This window comes from Rhinolophus hipposideros (assembly GCF_964194185.1).
Source record: "Rhinolophus hipposideros genome assembly, chromosome: 2".
Lineage (NCBI taxonomy): Eukaryota > Metazoa > Chordata > Mammalia > Chiroptera > Rhinolophidae > Rhinolophus > Rhinolophus hipposideros.
The window spans coordinates 73,322,423-73,346,161 of record NC_138048.1 but is presented as its reverse complement, the minus strand read 5'-3'; the positions used below and the strand labels follow the sequence as shown (position 1 = coordinate 73,346,161).

General features: G+C 33.5%; 1 protein-coding gene across 3 annotated transcripts in view; it reads left to right on the top strand.

The window, feature by feature from the left end:
- The window catches only part of PRKCI (protein kinase C iota), a 54,184-nt gene that overhangs the window by 18,654 nt on the left and 11,791 nt on the right, over positions 1–23,739 (top strand). For all 3 annotated transcript variants that reach the window (XM_081070199.1, XM_081070200.1, XM_081070198.1), the window contains 10 exons: positions 3,588–3,677; positions 5,457–5,507; positions 8,556–8,641; positions 10,392–10,532; positions 13,014–13,068; positions 14,149–14,207; positions 17,824–18,000; positions 18,414–18,511; positions 19,140–19,226; positions 20,205–20,340. In XM_081070199.1, coding sequence (XP_080926325.1) covers positions 3,588–3,677; positions 5,457–5,507; positions 8,556–8,641; positions 10,392–10,532; positions 13,014–13,068; positions 14,149–14,207; positions 17,824–18,000; positions 18,414–18,511; positions 19,140–19,226; positions 20,205–20,340 — 980 coding nt within the window. The remainder of the gene's footprint in view (positions 1–3,587; positions 3,678–5,456; positions 5,508–8,555; positions 8,642–10,391; positions 10,533–13,013; positions 13,069–14,148; positions 14,208–17,823; positions 18,001–18,413; positions 18,512–19,139; positions 19,227–20,204; positions 20,341–23,739) is intronic.

Here is a 23,739-nt window from a genome sequence, read left to right as displayed (position 1 = left end):
AGTATGGGGCTATTACAAAGAAAAGTGCTATGGTATTCACGTACAAGTCTTCGTATGGATATATGTATAAGGAGTGCCATTTCAGGGGTGCCAAAGGTATGCACATTTTAAGAGATGTTGTCTTAAAATGTGTACACATTTTTTTGTCACCCTCTGTATTATAGAAGTAGAACATATAGCATATGCTTGGGGTTTTTTAAACTATAAAATAGGAAAAGAAAAATTTGGAAAAGATGAGGTGGGGTGCTGCACCCCAGGTACATTCTCAGGCAGATGGTTTTTAGGAAGGAGTTTATATGGAAGTTAAGGATCTGTAAATTGATACTTTTTTAAAACTCTCCATATGTGGTAGTCCCTGGAAAGTCTTTCTGCACTCCCAGAAACAGGGTACCCCATGTAGAAGACAACTGATTTAGAGAAGTCCCCAAGCACTTCTCTGAGTTCCGACCTCTGCCTTTCCGCTGTGCTGCAGACATTCTGCCTAGTCATTTCTGGCCACTACCGTTTATATGCCAGGCTGTGTAGATGCCTGCGAGGCAAAGGGATCAGGCAGGGGCCCACCTGGGAGAAACCCCTTGCGGTGGTGTGGTGGGGGTGGGTTGAGAGGTGAGGCAAGAGCCGCCATGGGAGCCTGATGGGACACCAGGGCTCCCAGATTCCAGCTTACGCTCTGGTTTCTGGGAAGGTCCTCGTTGGCTTCTCTATCTCCAGTTGCATTGTATCCCTTCCTTCTCTCAGAGGCGACTATCATCATCGGGTAAATTTATAATCCAAACCGTTCTCTCACTCTCATCCTTTCATCCCCAGCCAACCACTGATCTGCTTTCTGTCATTATTCCATGTATATAACTGACGAAGTGTAGTGTTTTTATGTGCTTTTAAATTCATATAACTGGCATTATTCACATAATTCTGAAAGTTCCTTTTTTTCACTGGGGATTATGTCTTAAGTTCTATTCATGTGGAATAAGAACTAGTATACTCCCTTTAATATTTTTTTGTTGTGGTGGTAACATACTTACGAGTAAGTAGAATTGTACTCATTCAATATTTGCCCTTTTGTGACTGGCTTATTTCTTTTAGCATAATGGCTTTAAGGGCCGTCCACATTATAGCATGTGTCAGAGTTTACTTTTGAAGGCTGAATAATATTCCTTTGTATGTAGATACTGCATTTTGTTTATCCATTTATCTGTCTGGATGCTTGGGCTGCTTCTATGTTTTGGCAATTTTGAATAATGGTGCCATGAACAGGGGTGTACAAATATCTGTTGGGATCTCTGCTTTCGATTCTTTTGGATATATATATATGCAGAAGTAGACTTGCTGATCATATAGAAATTCTATTTTTACATTCCCACCAACACTGCACTAGAGCTCCAATTTCTCAACGTCTTCACTGACACTTATTTTGTTTTTTTTTCAATAATAGCCATCCTTATAGGTGTGAAGTGGTATTTCATTGATTTGCATTTTCCTAATGATTAGTGATATTGAGCATCTTTTCATGTGCTTACTGGCCCTTTTCATATCTTTGGAGAAGAAATGTCCTTTGCTCTTTATTTAATTTTTTTGTCCTCACTTTTGATGAGTTGTAGGAATTCTTTATGTATTCTGGCTATTAGTCCCTTATCAGATACATGATTTGCAAATATGTTCTCCCATGGGTTATCTTTTCACTGTGTTGATAGTGTCCTTTGATGTACAGAAGTTTTTAATTTTGACACGTACTGATTTATCAATTTTTTTCTTACCTGTCCTTTTGGTGTCATCGCCAGAAAATCATAGCTAAATCCAATGTCCTGAAGCTTTTTCCCTATGCTTTCTTCCAGGAGTTTCATAGTTTTTGCTCTTACATTTAGGTCTTTGTTCTGTTTTGAGTTAATTTGTGCTTATGGTATAAGATAAAGGTTTAATTTCATTCTTTTGCATATGGCTATGTTTGGATATTTTATAGTGAATTTTTATTAGTTTTTATAGGTTTATATAATGATATTGTGATTATATTAAGGAATTTTTATCTAGAGTTACAGGGATATGCTCACAATGATCTGGTGGAGGGAAATCAGCGAGTGGGTATGCATGTTTGAAAACTTCCAAAATAAAAAAAGGAAGAATTGGTAAACCAGGAAAAATGGTGTTTTAGAAACGTAGACACAGTTTCTATAATCAGTGGGCAACTTTGTTACATGCTACAAAGAAGTCAACTAGACTAAAGGCAGAAAAGATGCCACTGATTTCAGCAGCTGTTTTAGTTGAGTGTTTGGACTAAAACTTGATAGCAGAATTTTGAGAAATACATGGAAGATAGGAATATGGAGAAAGCAGGGTGGGATCACTTTTGATATTAAAAAAGTTATTTCTAATAAGTCTAAAAGGTTATAAACTTGTGATTTAAAAAGTACAGAAGTATGAAGTAAAAAATCAAGGACCCTTTGTCCCTTTTTCTTTCTCTTCTTACTTGCTCCTTCCACTTTGAGTCTACAATTTACTCTTGAGATGTGTGGCTACTGAATGAATACAATGACCACTTGAGCAGGAGAGAGATTTTTGAGAAACTCAAACATGCCTTTGCCTGAGATGAGCTAGTGGAAGGAAAGCAAAAATGAAAATGAAACTGAGGACTCATGGAATAATAGAAGATAGAAGGAAGCAGGGATTCAGTAGCCAAGTTGGAGAAAAGAACAGAGGCTCTCATTTCTCTGAGACAACAGGAAAGTAGATGACTTCATTTTTCTCAAATAGTAGACCAAGTTCTCTGTGGAGAGTGGTTGAGGTTTGAACAAGGTTGGTGGCATGTAGTGTGTGGTAACATTTGGTGTAACCACAGGAATGTGCAAAAGAATGGAGTTGTGGAGGACACAGCTCAGGCCCCAGCTATGTTCAAAATAACTTTCATTGAGGAATGCCATCCTCCCGAGAGATGTGTCATCTCACTCATCTCACTGATTGCCAAGGATGACTCAGTGCTTTGGCTGGTTGACTAAGCGAGGGGTTTCTTCCTTTCTCTCTCTGTGTGTAAGTTTATTAAACTATACATTTATATTGAAAAGAAGCTAAAATAGACTTGCTCTTCAGTCCAGAGTACTTTATTAGCCATGCTTCCTTTCCGAGAGTCTCTTGAGCAGGCTCTCAGGTGAAGGGAGAATGTGACAAAATGGTTACATGGAGACCTCTAACAGACTATATTGTGGCAATGGAACTACTTTCACTTCCTCTATTAAAGAAACAGGTAACAGAAAGCTTGTCCCTGGCCATTAGTCATATTGCAGTGACAGTCGAAAATGTGGTCAATGGTAGATTCTGTTTGCTATATTTTGAATATATATACATTATTGAGAATTATGGTTTTATATGTGTAAAATTTAGTATCTGTGAACCCCATAATATTTTGTAGAAATAGAAATGGAAATTATATTACCTACTTTAGAAGATAGAGTTGTCTAAATAAATATCTCAAGATTTGTTTTCATCATATATTTCTAATGTATGTAATTTTTTTCTCAAGCTTTTATGTAATGGAAATTGTTTACTAGCCATCACGTTTAGAGGATTTTAAAAGTGAGCTTTACTCTTATATTTTGTAGGAGACCCGTGTACAGTATCATCTCAGTTGGAGTTAGAAGAAGCCTTTAGGCTTTATGAGCTAAACAAGGATTCTGAACTCTTGATTCATGGTAAAGGAGCAGTCACTTATTATTTTTTGAAGTAACCCTATACTCTTGACCATTGTAAAATATAATCCTGATGTCATTTTCTTAATTTCTATCCCTCATCACTATGTAATTGTCCTTACTCAGTAGTTTTTCAATTGCTAGAGAAGATAAAATCAATCAGCTTCTTATAATCTTGGGAAATTTATTACTTGTATATGCCTTCTTGGATATTAAGTTGTGATCATTGCTCAGTGTTTCACAGCAGAGTTTAGGATAGAATTTCAGAATCAAAAGCCTAGTTGAACCTAAGTCATCCCCATGCAGTTTTGCAATGTATGCAAATAATGATCTCCAAAGGTAAGGTACGTTAAATGTACTTTCTTTTGTTGAAGGGGTTAACAGTGAAACTATTTACATAATTATTATAGACTTTAGTGTGTTAAAGGTCCACAAGCCTGAGAGGTGGACAATAGTATAGAAGGAAAAAACCTAAACTCAGCCATTACGTAACTTGCACAGTATATAGATCTGGGTTGTAAATTTAGGTATTCCGATTTAATCTGTGTTCTTTTCATTTTGCCATGTTGCCCCTCAAATTTTTATGCCTTGTAGAACCCACTTAATGTATTGCATTTAATTGCAGTACTTTGGCAATATTTTATGTAACATTTTTGGAAGCTTTATGAGACCAGACCTAGGGAACTCTTTAAAACTTGAAACAGATATAAATATTCCCTCAGTATAATGAATCATTTCAATACCTCGTTACAATTCCCTGTACTTTTCTATACAGTGTGTTTTTTTAAAAAAACAACAATTTCATTTTTTTCTACCTTTACAATTTGACATAGTGACTCCCAAGGGATTAGTAATCCTAGCAGAACTCTACAAGTTTTCCATTTTGGGGGTCATCTCTTTCTAGAATAAAACTACAATGAATGTTTAAAGAAATGACTGGTCCATAGTAGTATTAAACCGTTTCTTTTAAGTTTTTTTTTTTTATTTTTTTTATTTTTTTTATTTGTCTGAAGGTGACTGGCAGCAATGGCTAAATTAGTCATACTGCTAATTTACCTCCAAAGATTTGTTTAGCACATCAGAAATACCTTTTCTCTTGACATTCTTTTAAGTTTTATTGCTTTTTGTACCGATATCGCAGTTCTGTTTTCAGAAGTTAGCTTATATTTCAACTTTTAAAAATGTACTAGGAACTGTGCTTCCCATGCTCTGTGCTCTTTAGACCATGTCCTTTTGTACTTCACAGACTACAGATAGTTGACTAGATATTCATAAACATACTATCTCTTTATAAAAATGGTCTGAATTCACTTGTTCATAAATATATAGTTTCTAAGATAAAACTTAGACTTTGGAATTGGGTGCTGTTTCTAGTGTTAATTTAGTCCTAAGTTTAGTATACATCTTTTAAAAACTATAATGGTTTATGTTCATATTTGTATACATTTTTATAATTTAATTCTTCATTGCAATAAACTTGTCACTACAACAAGTAGTACCAATGACTTCTCTAAAGAAAAAAAAAGACATAACGGACTAGAATGAGTAATTTGAGCCTCTAATGCCTTATTTATGTTCACGTTCATAAAAATTCCTTTAGATAGCCTTGATAAAATGGATCTCTTTAAAAAATAATACTGATCATATTGTATGCTAAGTATCTTGTGTCAAGTGAGGGTCAGGTTGAAATTTGGGTCAAATTTTTTGATATTTGAGTTTAAAATTCTATTTAATTTGCATGTTTTAAATATGCTATATTAATTTTAGTTTATTTCTTTTTAGTATTTCCTTGTGTACCAGAACGTCCTGGAATGCCCTGTCCAGGAGAAGATAGTGAGTGTTTATATAGTTGATACTTTTTAATAAAGTTATTTATCATACAATGGCACAAGTGAAAGGAATGGAACTTTTAATTCATTTGATTTATTTTCCATGTTTTATTCTAAGTTAGAATATATTAGCAACTGCCTAAACTCTACTTTTGCTAGATCAAAATCAGGCAGTTCTTATTTACAACTTATTGACATAATTGTCTATTACGTATTTTAAAGGAAAATTAAGTTAATTTTAAGTCATGTGTCTTCCTGGTTTTTAATTTTGGAAATTTTCAAACCTAAGGAGAAGATGAAACAACATTGAAAACAAAGATACCCATATATCCTTTGCCTAGATTCACCAATTTTTAGTATTTTCTGTTTGCTTTCACTCTATATCTTTATGTGTGCACTCATATGCGTGCATATGTATACATAACAAACACACTTGTTTTATTTTTATTTTATTGTTTTTGCTGTGCTGTTTGAGGGAAAGTAACTATCATGACACTTCACCTCTAAATACTTCAGTGCGTGTCCTTAGGAATTGTTACGGGATTTTCTTTTGAATGTCTATGTAAGCTAGTGGTTACCATTAATGAATGAACTGAAAGAGTCAAACAGCTATTTGGTTTGATGTAATTTAAATATGAAACTTATGTATGATCATAAGTTACTGCTTTTGATATATGGTATAATAGTTGTGAATATTAAGCAAATCATTTTCATTTGTAGTTTCTGCACATATCCATGATGTTGGAAGGAATTGTGGTAAATGTTTTGCTTTGAATTAAGTGAAAGAGTTCTACACTTTTAATTCTGTGATTCTTCACACACCTTGGTGAAAAGGAAAAATTAAAGAACTGTGGGTTTGTCTATAGAGTTGAATGGAGCCATGTTCTATATAGGAAGATGGGGACATACAAGGAATAGGAGAACTCGGAAGCAGTAGTGAAAACTTGAGGTTTGGATTCAGCGAGGAGTATTTTGCTGGCATTCCAATGGCAGATGGATTCAAGTCAGTGTAGGCTGCCTTCACGGAGCTGTTGGAGAAGCAGCTATTCTCTCTGCAGCCAAGTCAGAGTTTTGAAAGACTTGCCATCGTAGCAGATACTGGCTCAAGTCCCGTCTCCAAATCTATCATGAGTCTATAGCACACTTCCCAGGTAAAATATTATTTCCTAATTTTTCACTATATTTCATGCTCACTTTCCCTCTATAAAAATGTTGGTGGAGATTTCTTGCCCCAGTATGATAAATATTACTAAACTGAAGCATGGAAGAAAATTAATAACCACGGATGTGGTCTTGGCTCTTTTAAGTCCTAGGCAACATCAACATGTTTAAATTTAAGATACATCAAGTTGTAGTTCATGAAAGCTTCTGCAATAGGATGTTCTTGTAGGTTAACAGTAACTTTCTGCTTTGGTCACTCATAGCAGAATAAATAATTAAAAATAAAAGCATCTGTGTTTAGTTCTGTATTATACTGTCTTAAGATTTATAATTTAGAGCATTTCAACTTTCGATTTTAATTTTGAGTAGCAAACCCAGTGCTACATTTGCTTTAAAATGAGTTTAGAAACCTAATGGAATCTTTCCACAGTATTAACTGTGAAATATTACTATTAATGACTAATAGACTATATATATATAAAGATATAGATATATATACATGTATATGTGTGTGTGTGTGTGATTGACAACCAAAATTACACAGGTAGTCTACAATTAATTTTTGTGGAACCTCTTAGTTTGTTTAGGAAAAGTATTAATATAAAAACGATTGGATGTAAGCTTGTTGGGGAAGAGAGTATTCTTGTGGTTACCAAATGTCCCTTAGACATTTGTAAAAGTATTTACAAAAAGGAAAATGTACCTTTACAATGAAGAAAACTAGCAATCAATGCCTTTAACAGAGTAAACACCAGTAGTGGGAGTCACCAATCTGACATTTATGTATCTCTAGATGTGATGCAATAAGAAATACACATCACCTATATATTATTTTTGCCAAAGTGCTTAATACTGACTAATGAGGAAACAGACCAGTCCAGAACGTAGAACATAAAACAACTGCCTACATTCTTCTTTTTTTTAAAGTTGCTTTTTAAAAAAAATAAACAACAACAAGTAAGGCAGAGTGAATGTTTTAGCATACATTAAAGAGGCAAAAAAGGTTTAGCCCCAAAATACAATGCCTGAATCTTGACTGGATCCGCTGGAGAAAAAGAAAACTATGAAAGACACTTTGAAGGCAAAAATGGAAATTTGCATATGAACTGTATATTAGGTAATTCTGAATTAATGTTAATTGTCTAAGACATGGTAATGGTATTGTGCTTACGTAAAATTAGTGGAAATGTCCTTAATCTCAGGCAATGGACACCTAGGTATTTAAGGGTGAAGTGTTACAACGTCTGCAACTTACCTTTATTTTTATGTTTTTTGCCACTTTCAACTCTGATCTAGTTTAGTCTCAATTTAAAAGATCAATGATTGGACCCATATTTTTCCATCATTTTAATCACTCATTAGTATTATTATGTTAATGTTTCAAAATACTTTCTGTATCAGAAATTATTTTAGCATTTAATCCTCTCCCCAAGTTGAAGAGGTCTGGAGTAGTGGTTGTTGCAGCAATATTCATATTATGCAAAATGTCTGCAACTTACTTTTAAATGATTCAGAAAAAAAGTGTATGTGTAAAAAGAGGGGACAGCAAAAATGTGGCAAAATGTGGCAAAATATTAATTGATAAATCTTGGTAAAGGATGCAGCTGTTCTATTCTTTCAACTTTTCTGTGGGCTTAAAAATTTTCCAAAATTAGAAGTTGTGGGGAAATGAAAAAAACAGAAATGCAATAATAGTTACTCAAACATTTATACTCCATGGGCTTTATTTTCACCTAGTCCCTTGATGAATGTTTTATTTTTTTACTTTCAGGGTTTTATCAGGATGGTTTTTTTCTTGCAATGAATATCATGGAAACAGCCACAGACTGAATTATAATAAAATGACTTTTATTCACACATGCTCTTTTTTTAACTTTTAATCTTTCTTCAGAATCCATCTACCGCAGAGGTGCACGCCGCTGGAGAAAGCTTTATTGTGCCAATGGCCACACTTTTCAAGCCAAGCGTTTCAACAGGGTAAACCTTGGTTTGTTGAATGTTGATAATATGAGACCTCTATTTTGTTCCTCTCTACTGTGAAGAAAGGTAGTCTTGTTATTTCCTTTTAAAGGAGTAAGTAGAATTACCTAACATTCCCAGTTACCTGTTTTCTTGAGGTAATTTTTAATAGTGTTTCCTTTCACTCTTTAAAATGTTCTGATTGTATTCATTATATGGTTGCCCTAGCTATCAGAAAGTTGGATTTTTTAATATCATTCAAGACAAAAAAAAAAAATGTACTCCTAGAAACTTGGAATAAAAAGGAACTTAATTCAATTAAGAGTGACTTGAGTAAAAATTAATTTAAATGGAGAAACATTACACATATTCCTTTTTAAAGTAAGTACAATGCAATATACAGATAATGTATTATAGAATTGTACACTTGAAACCTATATGATTTTATTAACCAATGTCACCCCAATAAATTTAATTTAAAAAAATGTATCATTGAAGACAGCCAGAAAATAAGCTAGGTTTATTTTGCAAACCATTTAATATTGTAATTTTAATTTTTCACTGTTTAGAAAATAATTGCAAACACTTACCTAGCTTATACTGTATACCAGGCACCTTTCCAAATGTTTGACACATTGGTTCATTTAATCCTTACACCAACCTTGTGAGATAGGCACAACCTATTTCCATTTTATAGATGAAGAAACTGAGGTGCAGGGCAGAGAAATAGCTTGCCCAAGGTGACAGAGCTAGTAAGTGACAGTCAAGGTTTGAAAGCAGTTTTTATCCAGAAGTTTTTTTTTTTTTTTTTTTTTAAAGATTTTATTGGGGAAGGGGAACAGAACTTTATTGGGGAACAGTGTGTACTTCCAGGCCTTTTTCCAAGTCAAGTTGTTGTCCTTTCAGTCTTAGTTGTGGAGGGCGCAGCTCAGCTCCAGGTCCAGTTGCTGGTTGCAGGGGGCGGAGCCCACTATCCCTTGTGGGAGTCCAGGAATTGAACTGGCAACCTTGTGGTTGAGAGGATGCGCTCCAACCAACTGAGCCATCGGGAGGCAGCTCAGCTCAAGGTGCCGCGTTCAATCTTAGTTGCAGGGGCGGAGCCCACCGTCCCTTGCGGGATTCGAGGAATTGAATTGGCAACCTTGTGGTTGAGAGCCCACTGGCCCATGTGGGAATTGAACCAGCAGCCTTTAGAGTTAGGAGCACAGAGCTCTAACCGCCTGAGCCACCGGGCTGGCCCCCAGAAGTTTGTTTTTGATTGCTCTTGATAACTATAAATTCATGGACTCCCATTTCCATTCTAAAACTAGTACCATGTTCTGAATTCATTAATGTAAATGGAAGCCACCACCCGAGGTTCCTAAACTCTTGTTCCCAATAGTACTGATACTTAAAACTTGGAAATGAAACGTCACTTTAGATATTGCTCTTTAAGAGAGCAGGGCTTTGGTTTGACCTCTGAACAGTCTGGAAGGTTTATTTTTGCTTAGGAATCCTTATACAACTTTTTCTGCCATACGTTTTTCAAATTTAATTCACTTTTCCTATTTTTATTACTCTCAACCTAATTATGTGAAGACTGAAACTTCTTGGACTATCACAGAAAACAGTATGGTTGTAAATTTCACTGTCTCTTTAAAATACGTTCTCTTTTCTGTTATTTTTTGCCTGATTCTCATAGTTATGTGTGATGAAAAAAATTGAGTTAGAGAAGAAAGCCACTTGTAATGTAGGAGTCAACTCAATTCTGTTGAATTCCTCTTTCCAGCGTGCCCACTGTGCCATCTGCACGGACCGAATCTGGGGACTTGGACGCCAGGGATATAAGTGTATCAACTGCAAACTCCTAGTTCATAAGAAGTGCCACAAACTTGTCACAATTGAATGTGGACGGCATTCTTTGCCACCGGTGAGACACACTTGTCTATTTGTTTTTAATAGAGGCTTTTTGATACTACTACTAGAACAGAGGGCTGATATATGGTGGTGGTAAGGAATCACAACAGTGTTGTTATGGGATGTGGGTAGGAATACGTTACAGTCCTGTTAACATATTGTGAATTTTTGAATTATTACAAATTTGTTTGTAGGATATAGTTAACGCTTTTGTTCTACCTGCTACAAAATCCTCCGGTGTAAATTAGGAGGATGAAGGGAGAGCCATTTAAGAGGTTTTTTTTCTCTTATTTAAGCTAAACTCAGTTTGTAGCTCCCGTTATTCTCACATCTACATTAAGCGGAGATCCGGTAAAAGTCAGAGGCTTTTTAAAGTGTTAGATTACTGGGGACATTTTGCATTTAAAATTTTGGTTTTTCACTTTTTATTTTAAATTTGTAATTGAAACATGTTCATTATAGAAAAAATAGAGAATACAGATGAATAAAGAAAAATTAATAAAAATCCCCCACCAAATCTATCATCCAGAGGTAATTGTCATTTGTGTATATCCTTCCAGAACTTTTTCAGTGCAAATTTATATGTATATAGAAAAATGTTAAACACATATAAGAGAAGATGGAACAGTATAATGAACTTCCATATACCAATAAGTCACCCTGCTCCAACAGTTATCAACTCATGAACAATTTTGTTTCATCTATACCCCCCACCTATTTAACCTGCCCTCACCCTGTATTATTTTGAAAGAAATCCCAGACATATTTCAGTTTGTACCTCTAAATGGTAGGGACTCTTTAAGAAACAGATTCCTTACAGCTAATATCCATACAGGCAATGTTCAAAATTTCAGTTGTCTCATAAATGTTATGATTTTGTTTTTACAGTTTTTGTTATGAATCAGGATCCCATGAAGTCCATATTGTTGATTTGTGTCTTAGATATTTTTTAATTTAAGATTCCTCCCTACCCTCCTTGCTCTCTCATTCTCTTTTTTCCCTTACAATTTAATTATAGAAGAAACTGCATTGTCATTTAAAGTGTTGCTGAATTTTTCTCTTTGCTTTTCCATGGTTATGTCCTTTTTATTTTCTGTATATTATAGTTGGATCTGGAAGTTTGATTGGATTCTGGTTTTTATTTTTTTGTGGGTTGATTTTGAGACTACTTCTTAGAAGGCACATCAGTTTGGTTATGTCTCGTTCTTTTACATACTTTTTAACAAAAGTGAGATCATATATGTACTGTTTCCTAACCCCTTTTTCTACTCAACAATGTATTTTGGTCATCTTTCTATAGCCAGCTATCTATATCCTTATCATTTTTTAGCATAATATTTTGTCACATGTTTATACCATAATTTTTTCAATGTGGTGCCCATAATTGAACATTTCTTTTCTAAATTTTTCTATAAAGAAAATCATAATGAACTTTCTGGTAAATAAATCGTATTATTTCCTTAAGGATCCAGAAGTACTTGGTTAAAGAATATGTGTTTTTAAAAAGATCTGGATGGATCTTCCTAAATTGTGTTCTATCTTCTTTGGACATTATGAAAGGAGGTTGTTACTGGTGGCTCTTTGGTATTAGAATTATTTAGCTACTTCATATAAGCTTAGAAATGGGTTTGTACTTTACGAGGTGAAAATCCAATCTTAAGGAAAAACAGAAGGCCAAGAATTGTGAACATAATTTATCTAGGTTACTGTTGATATTCATGAGTATTCTTAGGTGATGGATGACTTGTAAGAGTTTATAAATTAGCAGAAAAGAGGAACACGGTTAACTGTTATATTTAGGATGGGTGCTAAGCACATTGAAGAGGCAGCCTTAAAATTATAATTGTATAATTAATGTGCCTTCTCAAGTTTACCCTTTCTTGCTGGTATTCTAAACTTGGTTCCAAGATCAGTGAATTAGTAACATTTTGGTTTGAATTAGCTTTATCCTGAGGTTTTAGACAGTTGGTTAAGTAAGTTTCTGGAAGGTATTTCTTTTTCTTTTTTGGGTCACTGACACCTTTGAGAAACTTCAGAGAAATGGGAAGTCCACAAAATTTTATATATAATTTCAAGAGGTTTATAGACATCTTGAAGTCTATCTCTGGACTTCAGCTAAAGTCAAATACTAGAGACTCTTGCCAGAGACTTAAAATGAGTATATGGAGCTCAAACGAAGAATAGATAATGTAGAAGAGAAAAAAAAAATCACAGTTTAATTTGATTTATAATTGATGGTCTGAAATAAGTTTTGTGTTCTGTTATCTGTAAAATGTGACTAACATTACCTCATTCACAAGAATATTATATTGGTTTCATATAATAAAATTAAAAGTAAATGTAATAATACAATTCTCATTTATTAAGTGTATTCTTTCAAATTTAAATTTTAATATGCTGTGTCTCATCACAATAACGTTGCTTCTGGATTTATAGAGGTATTGGAATTTAAAATTAATCTACTGAGTTACCATTTCTTTGGAAATGTTTGTAGGAACCAATGATGCACATGGATCAGTCATCCATGCACTCAGACCATGCACAGACAGGTAAGAATGTCACACACCATTGTTGATTAACAATAACAAAGTATCATGTAAAGACTTCTTTAGGTCATTCTTTCACCCAAGTTTAAAAACATTTATGCCCTTCCCAAATAAAAGTTAGGAAACCATATTTTGTAGTGATAATATCATCACAGTATTTAACATATGTGTTTGGCATTTTAAAAAGACAACTGTATAAACTACAACAAATGATTGTTTTCTCTAATTTAGATAATTTGTTTTGAGACCACTTTAAATTCAGCAAACTTAGTTTTTTTCAGTAATGAAAACATACTGATTTTGCGGGCCATGTCAACTATGTTAAAGTGACCTGTTTTTATTAAATCTTTATTATCAAACTTAGAAAGTACGTCTGTGAAAGATACAGAGATACAATATAGAAAATTCAAAAAAAGACCTTGTGAGTTCAAGTGTTAAATAGATACAAAGCCTTAAGTATATATCTGGGAAATGTGAAGAGCAATTCAGTGGGATAGAGCTGCCTGATCTGGGATGAATCAGGAAAGGCAAGGAGTTTTTCTGAAAGGACAGAATGCAGGCCCTTGTTCATGGAAGAAGCTGGTTATATGAAATGTAGACTTTTCTTTTTTTGCCTCAAATAACTTCAAGGAATAGAAGCCTAGAGTCCAATCTTTGTAAGTACTTAACTTATGTGGTATGGTGGTCAGGAACATTTTGAGTATGAAGGAAGTGAGCAGTGAAAATCAGAGACCCTTTATCTCCATGCCTCAGTCATACTAAAATAATTAAATAGGGTTTATAGAGTCCCCGTTTCAGAAGGAACTGATTAATTTGTAAAGAAAAGAAATATTTTTAAAATAGCAAAAATGGCATTAAAATCAGTACTTGGCTACTGATTGGTTCTTGCTCTCTTTACCCTCATTAAAGACTAGGATTTAAGTCATACTTACATACAACGTGTTATTAGTAGGACAGATCCTTACTTTGATGAAGACTTATTCAGAAGTAAAAAACAAAAAAAATCAAGAAAATTTTAAGTGAAACGCAGTTAATGGATGCTCTGTTTTTCTTTTTTTGTTTTGTTTGTGATTGGGTTTTTAGTAATTCCATATAATCCTTCAAGTCATGAGAGTTTGGACCAAGTTGGTGAAGAAAAGGAGGTAAGATAATTAGTCTTATTGTACGTTATGCCATTTGCTTTTTTTTTTTTTTTTTTTAAGGTTCATTAGGTTTTTTTTTTTAAATTAATTTTATTGGGGTGACAATTGTTAGTAAATTTACATAGATTTCAGGTGTACAATTCTGTATTACATCGTCTATAAATCCCATTGCGTGTTCACCACCCAGAGTCAGTTCTCCTTCCATCACCATATATTTGATCCCCTTTACCCTCATCACCCACCCCCCACCCCCTTACCCTCTGGTAACCACTAAATTATTGTCTGTGTCTATGAGTTTTTGTTTCTCATTTGTTTGTCTTGTTCTTTTTGGTTTATATACCACATCATATCAGTGAAATCATAGGGTTCTCTGCTTTTTCTGTCTGACTTATTTCACTTAGCATTATTCTCTCGAGATCCATCCATGTTGTCACAAATGCTCCTATATCATCTTTCCTTAACGCCGAATAGTATTCCATTGTGTATATGTACCACAACTTCTTTATCCATTCATCTATCGAAGGACATTTTGGTTGTTTCCATGTCTTGGCCACCGTAAACAAAGCTGCAATGAACATTGGAGTACACGTGTCTCTATAGAGAAATGCTTTTATATTTTTGGGGTAGATACCCAGGAGAGCGATTGCTGGGTCATATGGTAATTCTATTCGTAATTTCTTGAGGAACCTCCACACTGCCTTCCATAGCGGCTGCACCAGTCTGCATTCCCACCAACAGTGTATGAGGGTTCCTTTTTCTCCACAGCCTCTCCAACACTTGTTACTATTTGTCTTATTGATGAAAGCCATTCTGACTGAGGTGAGGTGATATCTCATTGTGGTTTTCATTTGCATTTCTCTGATGATTAGCGATGTTGAGCATTTTTTCATATGTCTATTTGCCATTTGTATATCCTCTTTGGAGAAATGTCTCTTCAGGTCCTCTGTCCATTTTTCAATTGGGTTGTTTGTTTTCTTGTTGTTGAGTTTCATGAGTTCCTTGTATATTTTGGATATTAGCCCCTTATCAGAGGAACTGTTTGCAAAAATCTTCTCCCATTCAGTTGGTTGCCTCATTATTTTGTCAATAGTTTCTTTTGCTGTGCAGAAGCTTTTCAGTTTCATATAATCCCATTTGTTTATTTTAGTTTTTACTTCCATTGCCTTTGGAGTCAAATTCATAAAATGCTCTTTGAACCCAAGGTCCATAAGTTTAGTACCTATGTTTTCTTCAATGCAGTTTATTGTGTCAGGTCTTATGCTTAAGTCTTTGATCCATTTTGAATTAATTTTGGTACATGGTGACAGATAGCAGTCCAGTTTCATTCTTTTGCACGTAGCTATCCAATTCTGCCAGCACCATTTATTGAAGAGGCTGTCTTTTCTCCATTGTATGTTTTTAGCTTCTTTGTCAAAAATTATCTGTCCATATTTATGTGGTTTTATTTCTGGGTTCTCAATTCTATTCCATTGGTCTATGTGTCTGTTTTTCCGCCAATACCAAGCTGTTTTGATTATTGTAGCCCTGCAGTACAAGGAAAAATCAGGGAGTGTGATACCTCCAGTATTGTTCTTTTTTTTTAATATTGCTTTGGCTATTCGGGGTCTTTTGTGGTTCCGCCATTAGCTTTTTAATACGACTTGACAGTGTAAAAAATATGACAAATTGACTTGCTTAGATTTTAGATCATAATGGTAAAATGCAGAAATGATTTTTAATGATTCTAGAGTTTTATTCTGATTTAATCTAATTAAATACTAATTTCTTTAAAATAAGAAATAATCTGGTAGAATAACTTATTTTTATTTATAAAATAGCATAATCTAAAAATTATAAAGTAATTAAGAATGATGTTTAGAATACTTGGCAGTGTTTTTTAAAATAGACATCCTTCCATTTTTATGGTCTAATTGTTATTTAAAGTATAAATGATTAAGGGTCTTAACTGCCACTATTTTTCCCTGACTATTAAACATTTTATCACTTATTAAAACAAAATAAAATTTTAATTAAAAATATGTAATTGAAATGATAACCATTTCTTTTAAATAGCTTGTAGTAAAACATTTATCATTCCTCATACCTTCCGCTTCCACTTTGACTTCTGAGAGGCAACTCTTTGATCATTTCTAGTTGTGTCCATAATGTTTATACTTACTTTTTGCAGTATTTCAACTTTATGTATTTCTAGGCATGAAAGGTTTAGTTCATATTACCTCCTGCTTTTCCCTTCTCTTTGTAATGTTTAATAGTTTATTATGTATTATTCTTGGTTACCTTTAAAAAAAACAACTTTTTGTTATGGAAAATTTCAAACAAATAGAAGAAAACAAAATAGTATAACAAAGCCCCTGTTCCGTTACCCAGTTAAAACAATGATGAGTATGTGGCCAGTGATGTTTTGTAATTATATTTAAACTAATCACTGATTTGTGTTTAAATCTACCATTTTACTATGTTTTCCATATCTCACTTATTTCTGTTAATTTTTGTGCCTTCTTTTGGGTTATTTATTACTCCTTTTTTCATTTCTTTTAGCTTGTTTAAGATCCCTTTCTATTCTATTACTGTTTCTAGAGATTGTCTTACCGTGTTTCCCCGAACATAAGACCAGGTCTTATATTAAGGTTTGCTCCAAAAGATGCATTAGGGCTTATGTTCAGGGGATGTCATCCTGAAAATTCATGCCAGGGCTTATTTTCCAGTTAGGTCTTATTTTTGGTACATCCTTAACTTACTTAAATTCAATCCAAATTATTAATACTTTTACCATTTCCCATAATATGCAAGGACCTTAGAACACTTTAAATTCACACACTTTCCCTTCCTGCCTTTGGTGCTATTTTTGTAATATTTTAAAATGCCGTGTGTGTGTGTGTGTGTGTGTGTGTGTGTGTGTGTGTGTGTGTGTATTCGTGTTTTAAAGTCAGTCATTAAGTTTATCTACATTTTACTCTTTTGTCCTTCATTCCTTTCTGTGTGTCTGCCCTTCCATATGAAATTATCTTTCTTCTTAAAGGACTCAATATTTCCTTTAGTGAGAATCAACTAGTAATGAATTTCCTTAGTTTTTGTTTGTCAAAAAAATGTTTTTATTTCGCTTTTATTTTGAAGGCTAGTTTTGTGGGATATAAAAGTGTAGGTCAGCAGGGGGGTTTTTAGGCTCTGTTTTCTGGATTCTGTCACTTCACTCAATCTTCTTATTGTTTTTGTGAAGGTACTGTGCTTCAACTCTGTCAATATTATCCCATCAGTGCCATCAGTGGTACCTCCAATCTCCCAGTCACCCAAGTTAGTGTCGTTTTTAATTCATGCATCTCCGTTGCCTTCATATCCAAAAGTGATCAGATCCTTTTTAAGACTTTTTTTTTTAACATTTCTCAAATTTCAACTCCCTCTCCATTCCTGTCACCACCCCTCTACTGTAACTCATGAATTCATCCTACCTCTTGAATAGTTAGATGGTATCATTTGGAATGATGTTAGAAAAGAATTGTTAAGAACTTAAATCAGAAAACATTTTTTAAATCATCATAGGTATAACTAGGTGCTAGAAATATAATTGTTATGCAAAATACTTGTAGGTATAATTCTTTGATATAAATGTTCTCAACAGGCAATGAACACTAGGGAAAGTGGCAAAGCCTCATCCAGTCTAGGTCTTCAGGATTTTGATTTGCTCCGGGTAATAGGAAGAGGAAGTTATGCCAAAGTACTGTTGGTGCGACTAAAAAAAACAGATCGGATTTATGCAATGAAAGTTGTGAAAAAAGAGCTTGTTAATGATGATGAGGTAAGCACAGTGATGTTAAATTGGCTTAAGTGCACCAGTTCCGGTAAAACCGCAATATTTGTACCTTATTACTTCCGTCTACTTTTCTAAATGTATGCCTCAAACAGATTTATATAGGATATATTTAAAGGAAGCTGATGAGTAGATTTTTTAAAAATAAAAATCAAACTATATTATCAAGGGAAAATACTTGCTTAAGCTTTGTAAAAGTTTTCTAGATTATTTAATAACATTGAAAGATTCACTGGTGATGTTTTTCCCTTTGTATATAAATTGTTTCATGATTATCAATGCTTTTGATATTTCGCCTAGTTCATAATTGCATTTGTGATTTTTGAATTGCTAAGAACAGATTTATCATAGTTTTGATATCATTTTAGTGTGACATAGATTTCTTTCATATTTTAAAATAGGACATTGATTGGGTACAGACAGAGAAGCATGTTTTTGAGCAGGCATCCAATCATCCTTTTCTTGTTGGGCTGCATTCTTGCTTTCAGACAGAAAGCAGGTAAGATTGAAAGATAATTAATGGAATGATTACTGGCCTTTACACACTTTGGTACATTACACAATAAGAACCCTTTCTACTATAATTCCTGAAGTGGAAGTCTTGGAGACAGACACAACAGTATTATGCTTATGATTTCCTGACACTCATACGCCAATCAATGATACCAATTTGAATCAACATGAGGAAATTACCTGCTTAAAAAAATAACCAGGTCGTAATTATGGTAATAGAAATCCAACCTTTTAAATTCCCTAAGATTTTGGTTTTAGGACTTAAAGTTTCCCAGAGTTTGAGTAGGGGGAGAAATCCTGACTTCCGACAGTTGAAAATGACTTGAAAATGCTACAATTGGGGTGGGACGATAGGCTCTGGATTGCAAGTGGTGCTACATTTGAAGTAACAGATTGCAGAATTGTTATGCTGGTTTAATTTCTTGTATCTTCTGTGATTAAAGAGCTTTTTACTCCTAAGTACCCTTTGTTTCCACCAAATTCCTGAGATTTTTGTTAAGGGTAAATCATATAGAGTGTGCTCTCTGTTTTGACTGGTGTCTCCAGTGTTCAAAATGCAAAATCACACTGCCTTGTTTTGGATGTTGGTTTCATGTGTGCTCTCCTGTGTTTAGATTGTTCTTTGTCATCGAGTATGTAAATGGAGGAGATCTAATGTTTCATATGCAGCGACAAAGAAAACTTCCTGAAGAGCATGCCAGGTAAGTTTTTAGTTTATTGTTTGTTTGTGTTGGATTTTGGTGGGGAGCTGTGGGATTTTTTTATGCTCCAGTGGTTGAAAATAGTAGATAAATTATTTATTTTGATACTGGTTAATTCTTTGTAAGTCATGTGGAAGCTAAGCTAAAAGTTAGTTTACATTATAATGTATAACATTAACATATATGACATATTGCATATATATTGATATAATTAGAAGTACTTGGAAAATATAAACAGCATTAAAGAGGAAACTGTTAGTCTACTAAACCCAATTATTTTCAAATATTTTGTCTATTCAGCATCAGCCTCTGAAATTGATAAATTTACAAACGCTTATTAATCTTACCAGGTTTATAATGATCTCTGACAGTTTTTCATTAGAAGATTACTATTCTAGTAATAAAATGATTCCTTTTAAACTATTATGTAATTCTGTCTGTTCTTGTGATTTTAATTTCTGAATTGTTCTGCTGTTGACTTTTTTCCCTTTCATACCATATATGTTGATGAATAAGAGCAAATTTTATTTGTTTGTTTAGTGCTCTTACTTTGATATTATTATACAAATTGTAAATTGTTTATGTTGGTGATGCAAGCTATGGAAACTCTATAGAAGATGTAAATGTACACATGTACATACAACCTTAGCTCCACTTTTAGGAGTATGGACTGCCTGAAGTCCATCCAAGGTCTCAGATTAAGAACCCGTTTGAGACTTTCAAATTAATGACTTTGTGAGAAGTGTGAGTTTAATTTATACTGGAACTTTTATAATTGTGTTTTGAGTTCAGATATTTTAAAGTGGTACTTCAATTAGTGTTTGGTATTATTCCTGAAAACACTGGGAGAAAAAAATTTTTTGGCATGATTTTGATGTTTTTGTTTGCAGATGAGAGTTGGACTTAAATACCTTCCTGTAGAAACTTACCACAATTTAAAAATTTGAATCAAATGAGTTATTTTTCATTTTATTTTAGATTTTACTCTGCAGAAATCAGTCTAGCATTAAATTATCTTCATGAACGAGGGATAATTTATAGAGATTTGAAATTGGACAATGTATTGCTGGACTCAGAAGGACACATTAAACTCACTGATTACGGCATGTGTAAGGTGAGGGAAGTTTCTAGTTATTCAAAAGGTGTCAGTAGCTCACAAAACCGTTTTGGTAAAATAACTTCATATTTAAAGAGGGGGAAATGATTGCTGCTTTGTTTAGGATACTTTTTGGAATTCTAGCATACACTCTTATGTACTTATTTCCTAACCATTTATGAAATTCCGTATTTTCTATGAATGTTATATGTGCTATAATGAGTTAATTTCTGTTTATTATTTGCATCTTTTTGTCTTGAAAGTTGTGACAGTATTACAAATTTAGAAGTAAAAATTGTCTACAGTCCCACAACTTTAGCACAACTACTTGTATTGAACCATACAGTTTTTTGCCATTTAATTGTAACTCTTAATAATACATTTTTAAAAATAAAATAAATATTAATACATAAAAGTAATGCATTAAAGATTTTCCTAGGAATGCTAACTGTTTTTTATATTTAAAATTTAAATATCTGACATAAATTACAATAGAACAAAATAAGAATTTTAGTTATTCTCAGGACATGTTCTTTATTTCTTGATGTTTTATTCTTTTTGTAACAGTGTTTAGTTTAAGGGCCCAATTTTTCCCCACAAAATGTGTAGGGAGCTATATTCCTTGTTATATTATTTGGGACAGAATTATTCTCACACAGAAATATGGCAACAAGTATGTAAATGTGTGAATTGCATTCCCCTATTCACCTGAGAGAAATGCCTCCAGAGCCTGGAGATTATTTAAATGCTAACATGAAGTAAGACAGTCTAATAGGACTGCAGATTTAACCTTATTATTTGTTCATCAACATTAGAAAAGAAAATCTTCACCTAAAGGATTTTTGCTTTGATGTACAAAATTGAGACATTTATCTTTTCTTATATTAAATTTTTATTTCCTTACATTTTTCTATTATACAAATTTTGATCATAAACACGAAGAGATCTAGTAGGTGATCTTGTGTATCCATCAGTCAGATTTGTGATACCTTTTGATCTCTATTGTTTTTTTCCCCAGTGGATTATTTTTTCTCATTTCAGAAGAAAAATGACAGTGGGACCTTGGCAGTATTTGGGGGTACAAGGACTCTATTCAAAGACTTTACTAACAGTACTTTGTCTCTTCTCTCACTAACACATTTACACACTTGTGACGTTAAACCTTATGGGAAATGAGTCCCCCAGAAATAGGAATGTTCTTATCTTAGGACTTAGAGTAAGTATTTAAACTTACCTAAAGTCGGACCTCTGGCAAATATTGGATGAATTTCTTTTCCTTATAACAGTTCCTTGGGAAATCTAAAACACTAAACTTTTTTTTCATAGTTTCTCCAGAATATTTCCTTGAGGTTTAATTAATTTCCTCAGTTTCTCACTAGATGCTTTTATATAAAGAGTACATAAGATAGTGAAGACTAGAAGAATATAAAAATGTCCGTTAATATCTTCAGGTTTATGTTTGAAATATTTTATGAACATTGATTTTATTGACTGAAGAACTGGCCATTTTATGAATTGATGTGCCTTTAATTCTATTTTTTTTAATCAGGGAAATTTTAATAATAACATCTCTTACACTGCAGATAATTTAGCTGATGGGCCTATGTTCAGCAATTCAGTCAACAAGTGAATGATTTAGCATAGCTCTGTTACAAGTTAACAAACTACATCCCTTGCTTCTGACTCTTGCGGTGAAAGTATATGTCATTTATCATTAGACTGTATGTCAAGCCATTGCCAATAACACAACTTAAGTCACAGTAATGTTTCTTGTATACAAAAGTAATTTATATATCACTATTAGGAATCACATAAAAAAATCCTTGGAGTCACAACATACTACTAAAAATTTCTTATAGATGTGTTAATATATAATAAAGTTAAAAGAAAAATACATACACCATGCCCAAAATATCTCTGGAGGGACACATAAGAACCTCATAACAGTGATTGCTTCTAGGGATTTGGAACTGAATGTGTCAGGGACAGGAATGGGAAGAAGGTTTGATTTGCATGTACGAGTATATCTCCCCCCGTTTTTGGGGTTTTTTTTTTGGAATTTTATACCAAATAATTTAATGATAGGGAAATGGTTAAATACTAGGTTCATATGTTCAGTTGAATTTTGTATACTCAGTAATAACAACTCTTTAATTATGTAGGAAATTACATGCTTATAAAGTAAAAAAATCAAATGCTTAATTGTATATTTAATATTCAGCTTGTTTTTATACTACCTTTTATTGTTTATTTCTTACTTAATTGCCTTGTGACTAGAGAATGGTATGAATAATACTGGTTTTTTGAAATGTATGGAGATTTTCTTTGTGACTTAGTATTTGGTCAGTATCCTATGTGTACTTATAAAAAAGGGTGTATAATCTGTATTTTGCATAGGGAGTCTCTTTCACACACTCTCCCACCTTCTCTCCTCCTTCCTTTTCACACACACACACACACACACACACACACTCACACATATTCTGTATGTATATAATTTATATATTACTTTAGCTCTAGATTTTGTCCAAATCTTTCTCTGCTTACTAATTTTTGTCTGTACGATCTATCATTTTCTGATGTAAATGTGTTAAAATCACCTGTCATGATTGAAGATTGTATTATCAATTTGGGCTGTGAAAACAAGGTACTATAGACAAGGTGGCTTCAAAAACAAACATTTATTTCTCATGGTTCTGGAGACTGGGAAGTACAAGATCAAGGTACCCCGAGATCCAGTGTCTGGTAAAGACACTCTTCAGGATTTGCAGCTGGTTGTCTTCTTGTATCCTCACATGGCAGGGAGAGAAAGAGGGCTAGTTCTCTTTCTTTTCTTATAAAGACACTAATTCCATCATGGGGACCAGACTCGTGACCTAATTACCTCCCAAAGGCCCCACCTCCCAATGCCATCAAGTTAGGGCTTCAACATGAATTTGGGGCACACATCCATTCAGTCCATAGCAGGGATTGTGAAATTCTCATAATAATTTTGTATGTTTTTACTCTTTGTATTTTGAGGCTGTGTTGTTAGGTGCATACAAGTTTGTTATAACTTTTTGGTGATTGTTCCATTTGTTATTGTGAAGTTTCTCTATTTTTATGTATTTGTGTGTTTTGCCTTAATTTGCTCCATCCTGTAGCTATTATAATACAAAATCAAAAAAATGTGTGCCTTAGGAAACAACCAGAAGGGAAACATAATGCCTACAGTGGTTGTATTAGGTGGGATTTAAAGTGCTTCTTTTCCTCATAAACTATGATTCCTTTTACTCATATAATTTAAATTTTTCTATTAAATTTTTACTTGAATATAAATTATTTTAATTGCAATTTTTATCTTAATTGAACTGACTCTTTACCAACATCTAGTGAGGACAGGTTTTCTTTAAGTTATTTAGTGCCAATTCATAATTT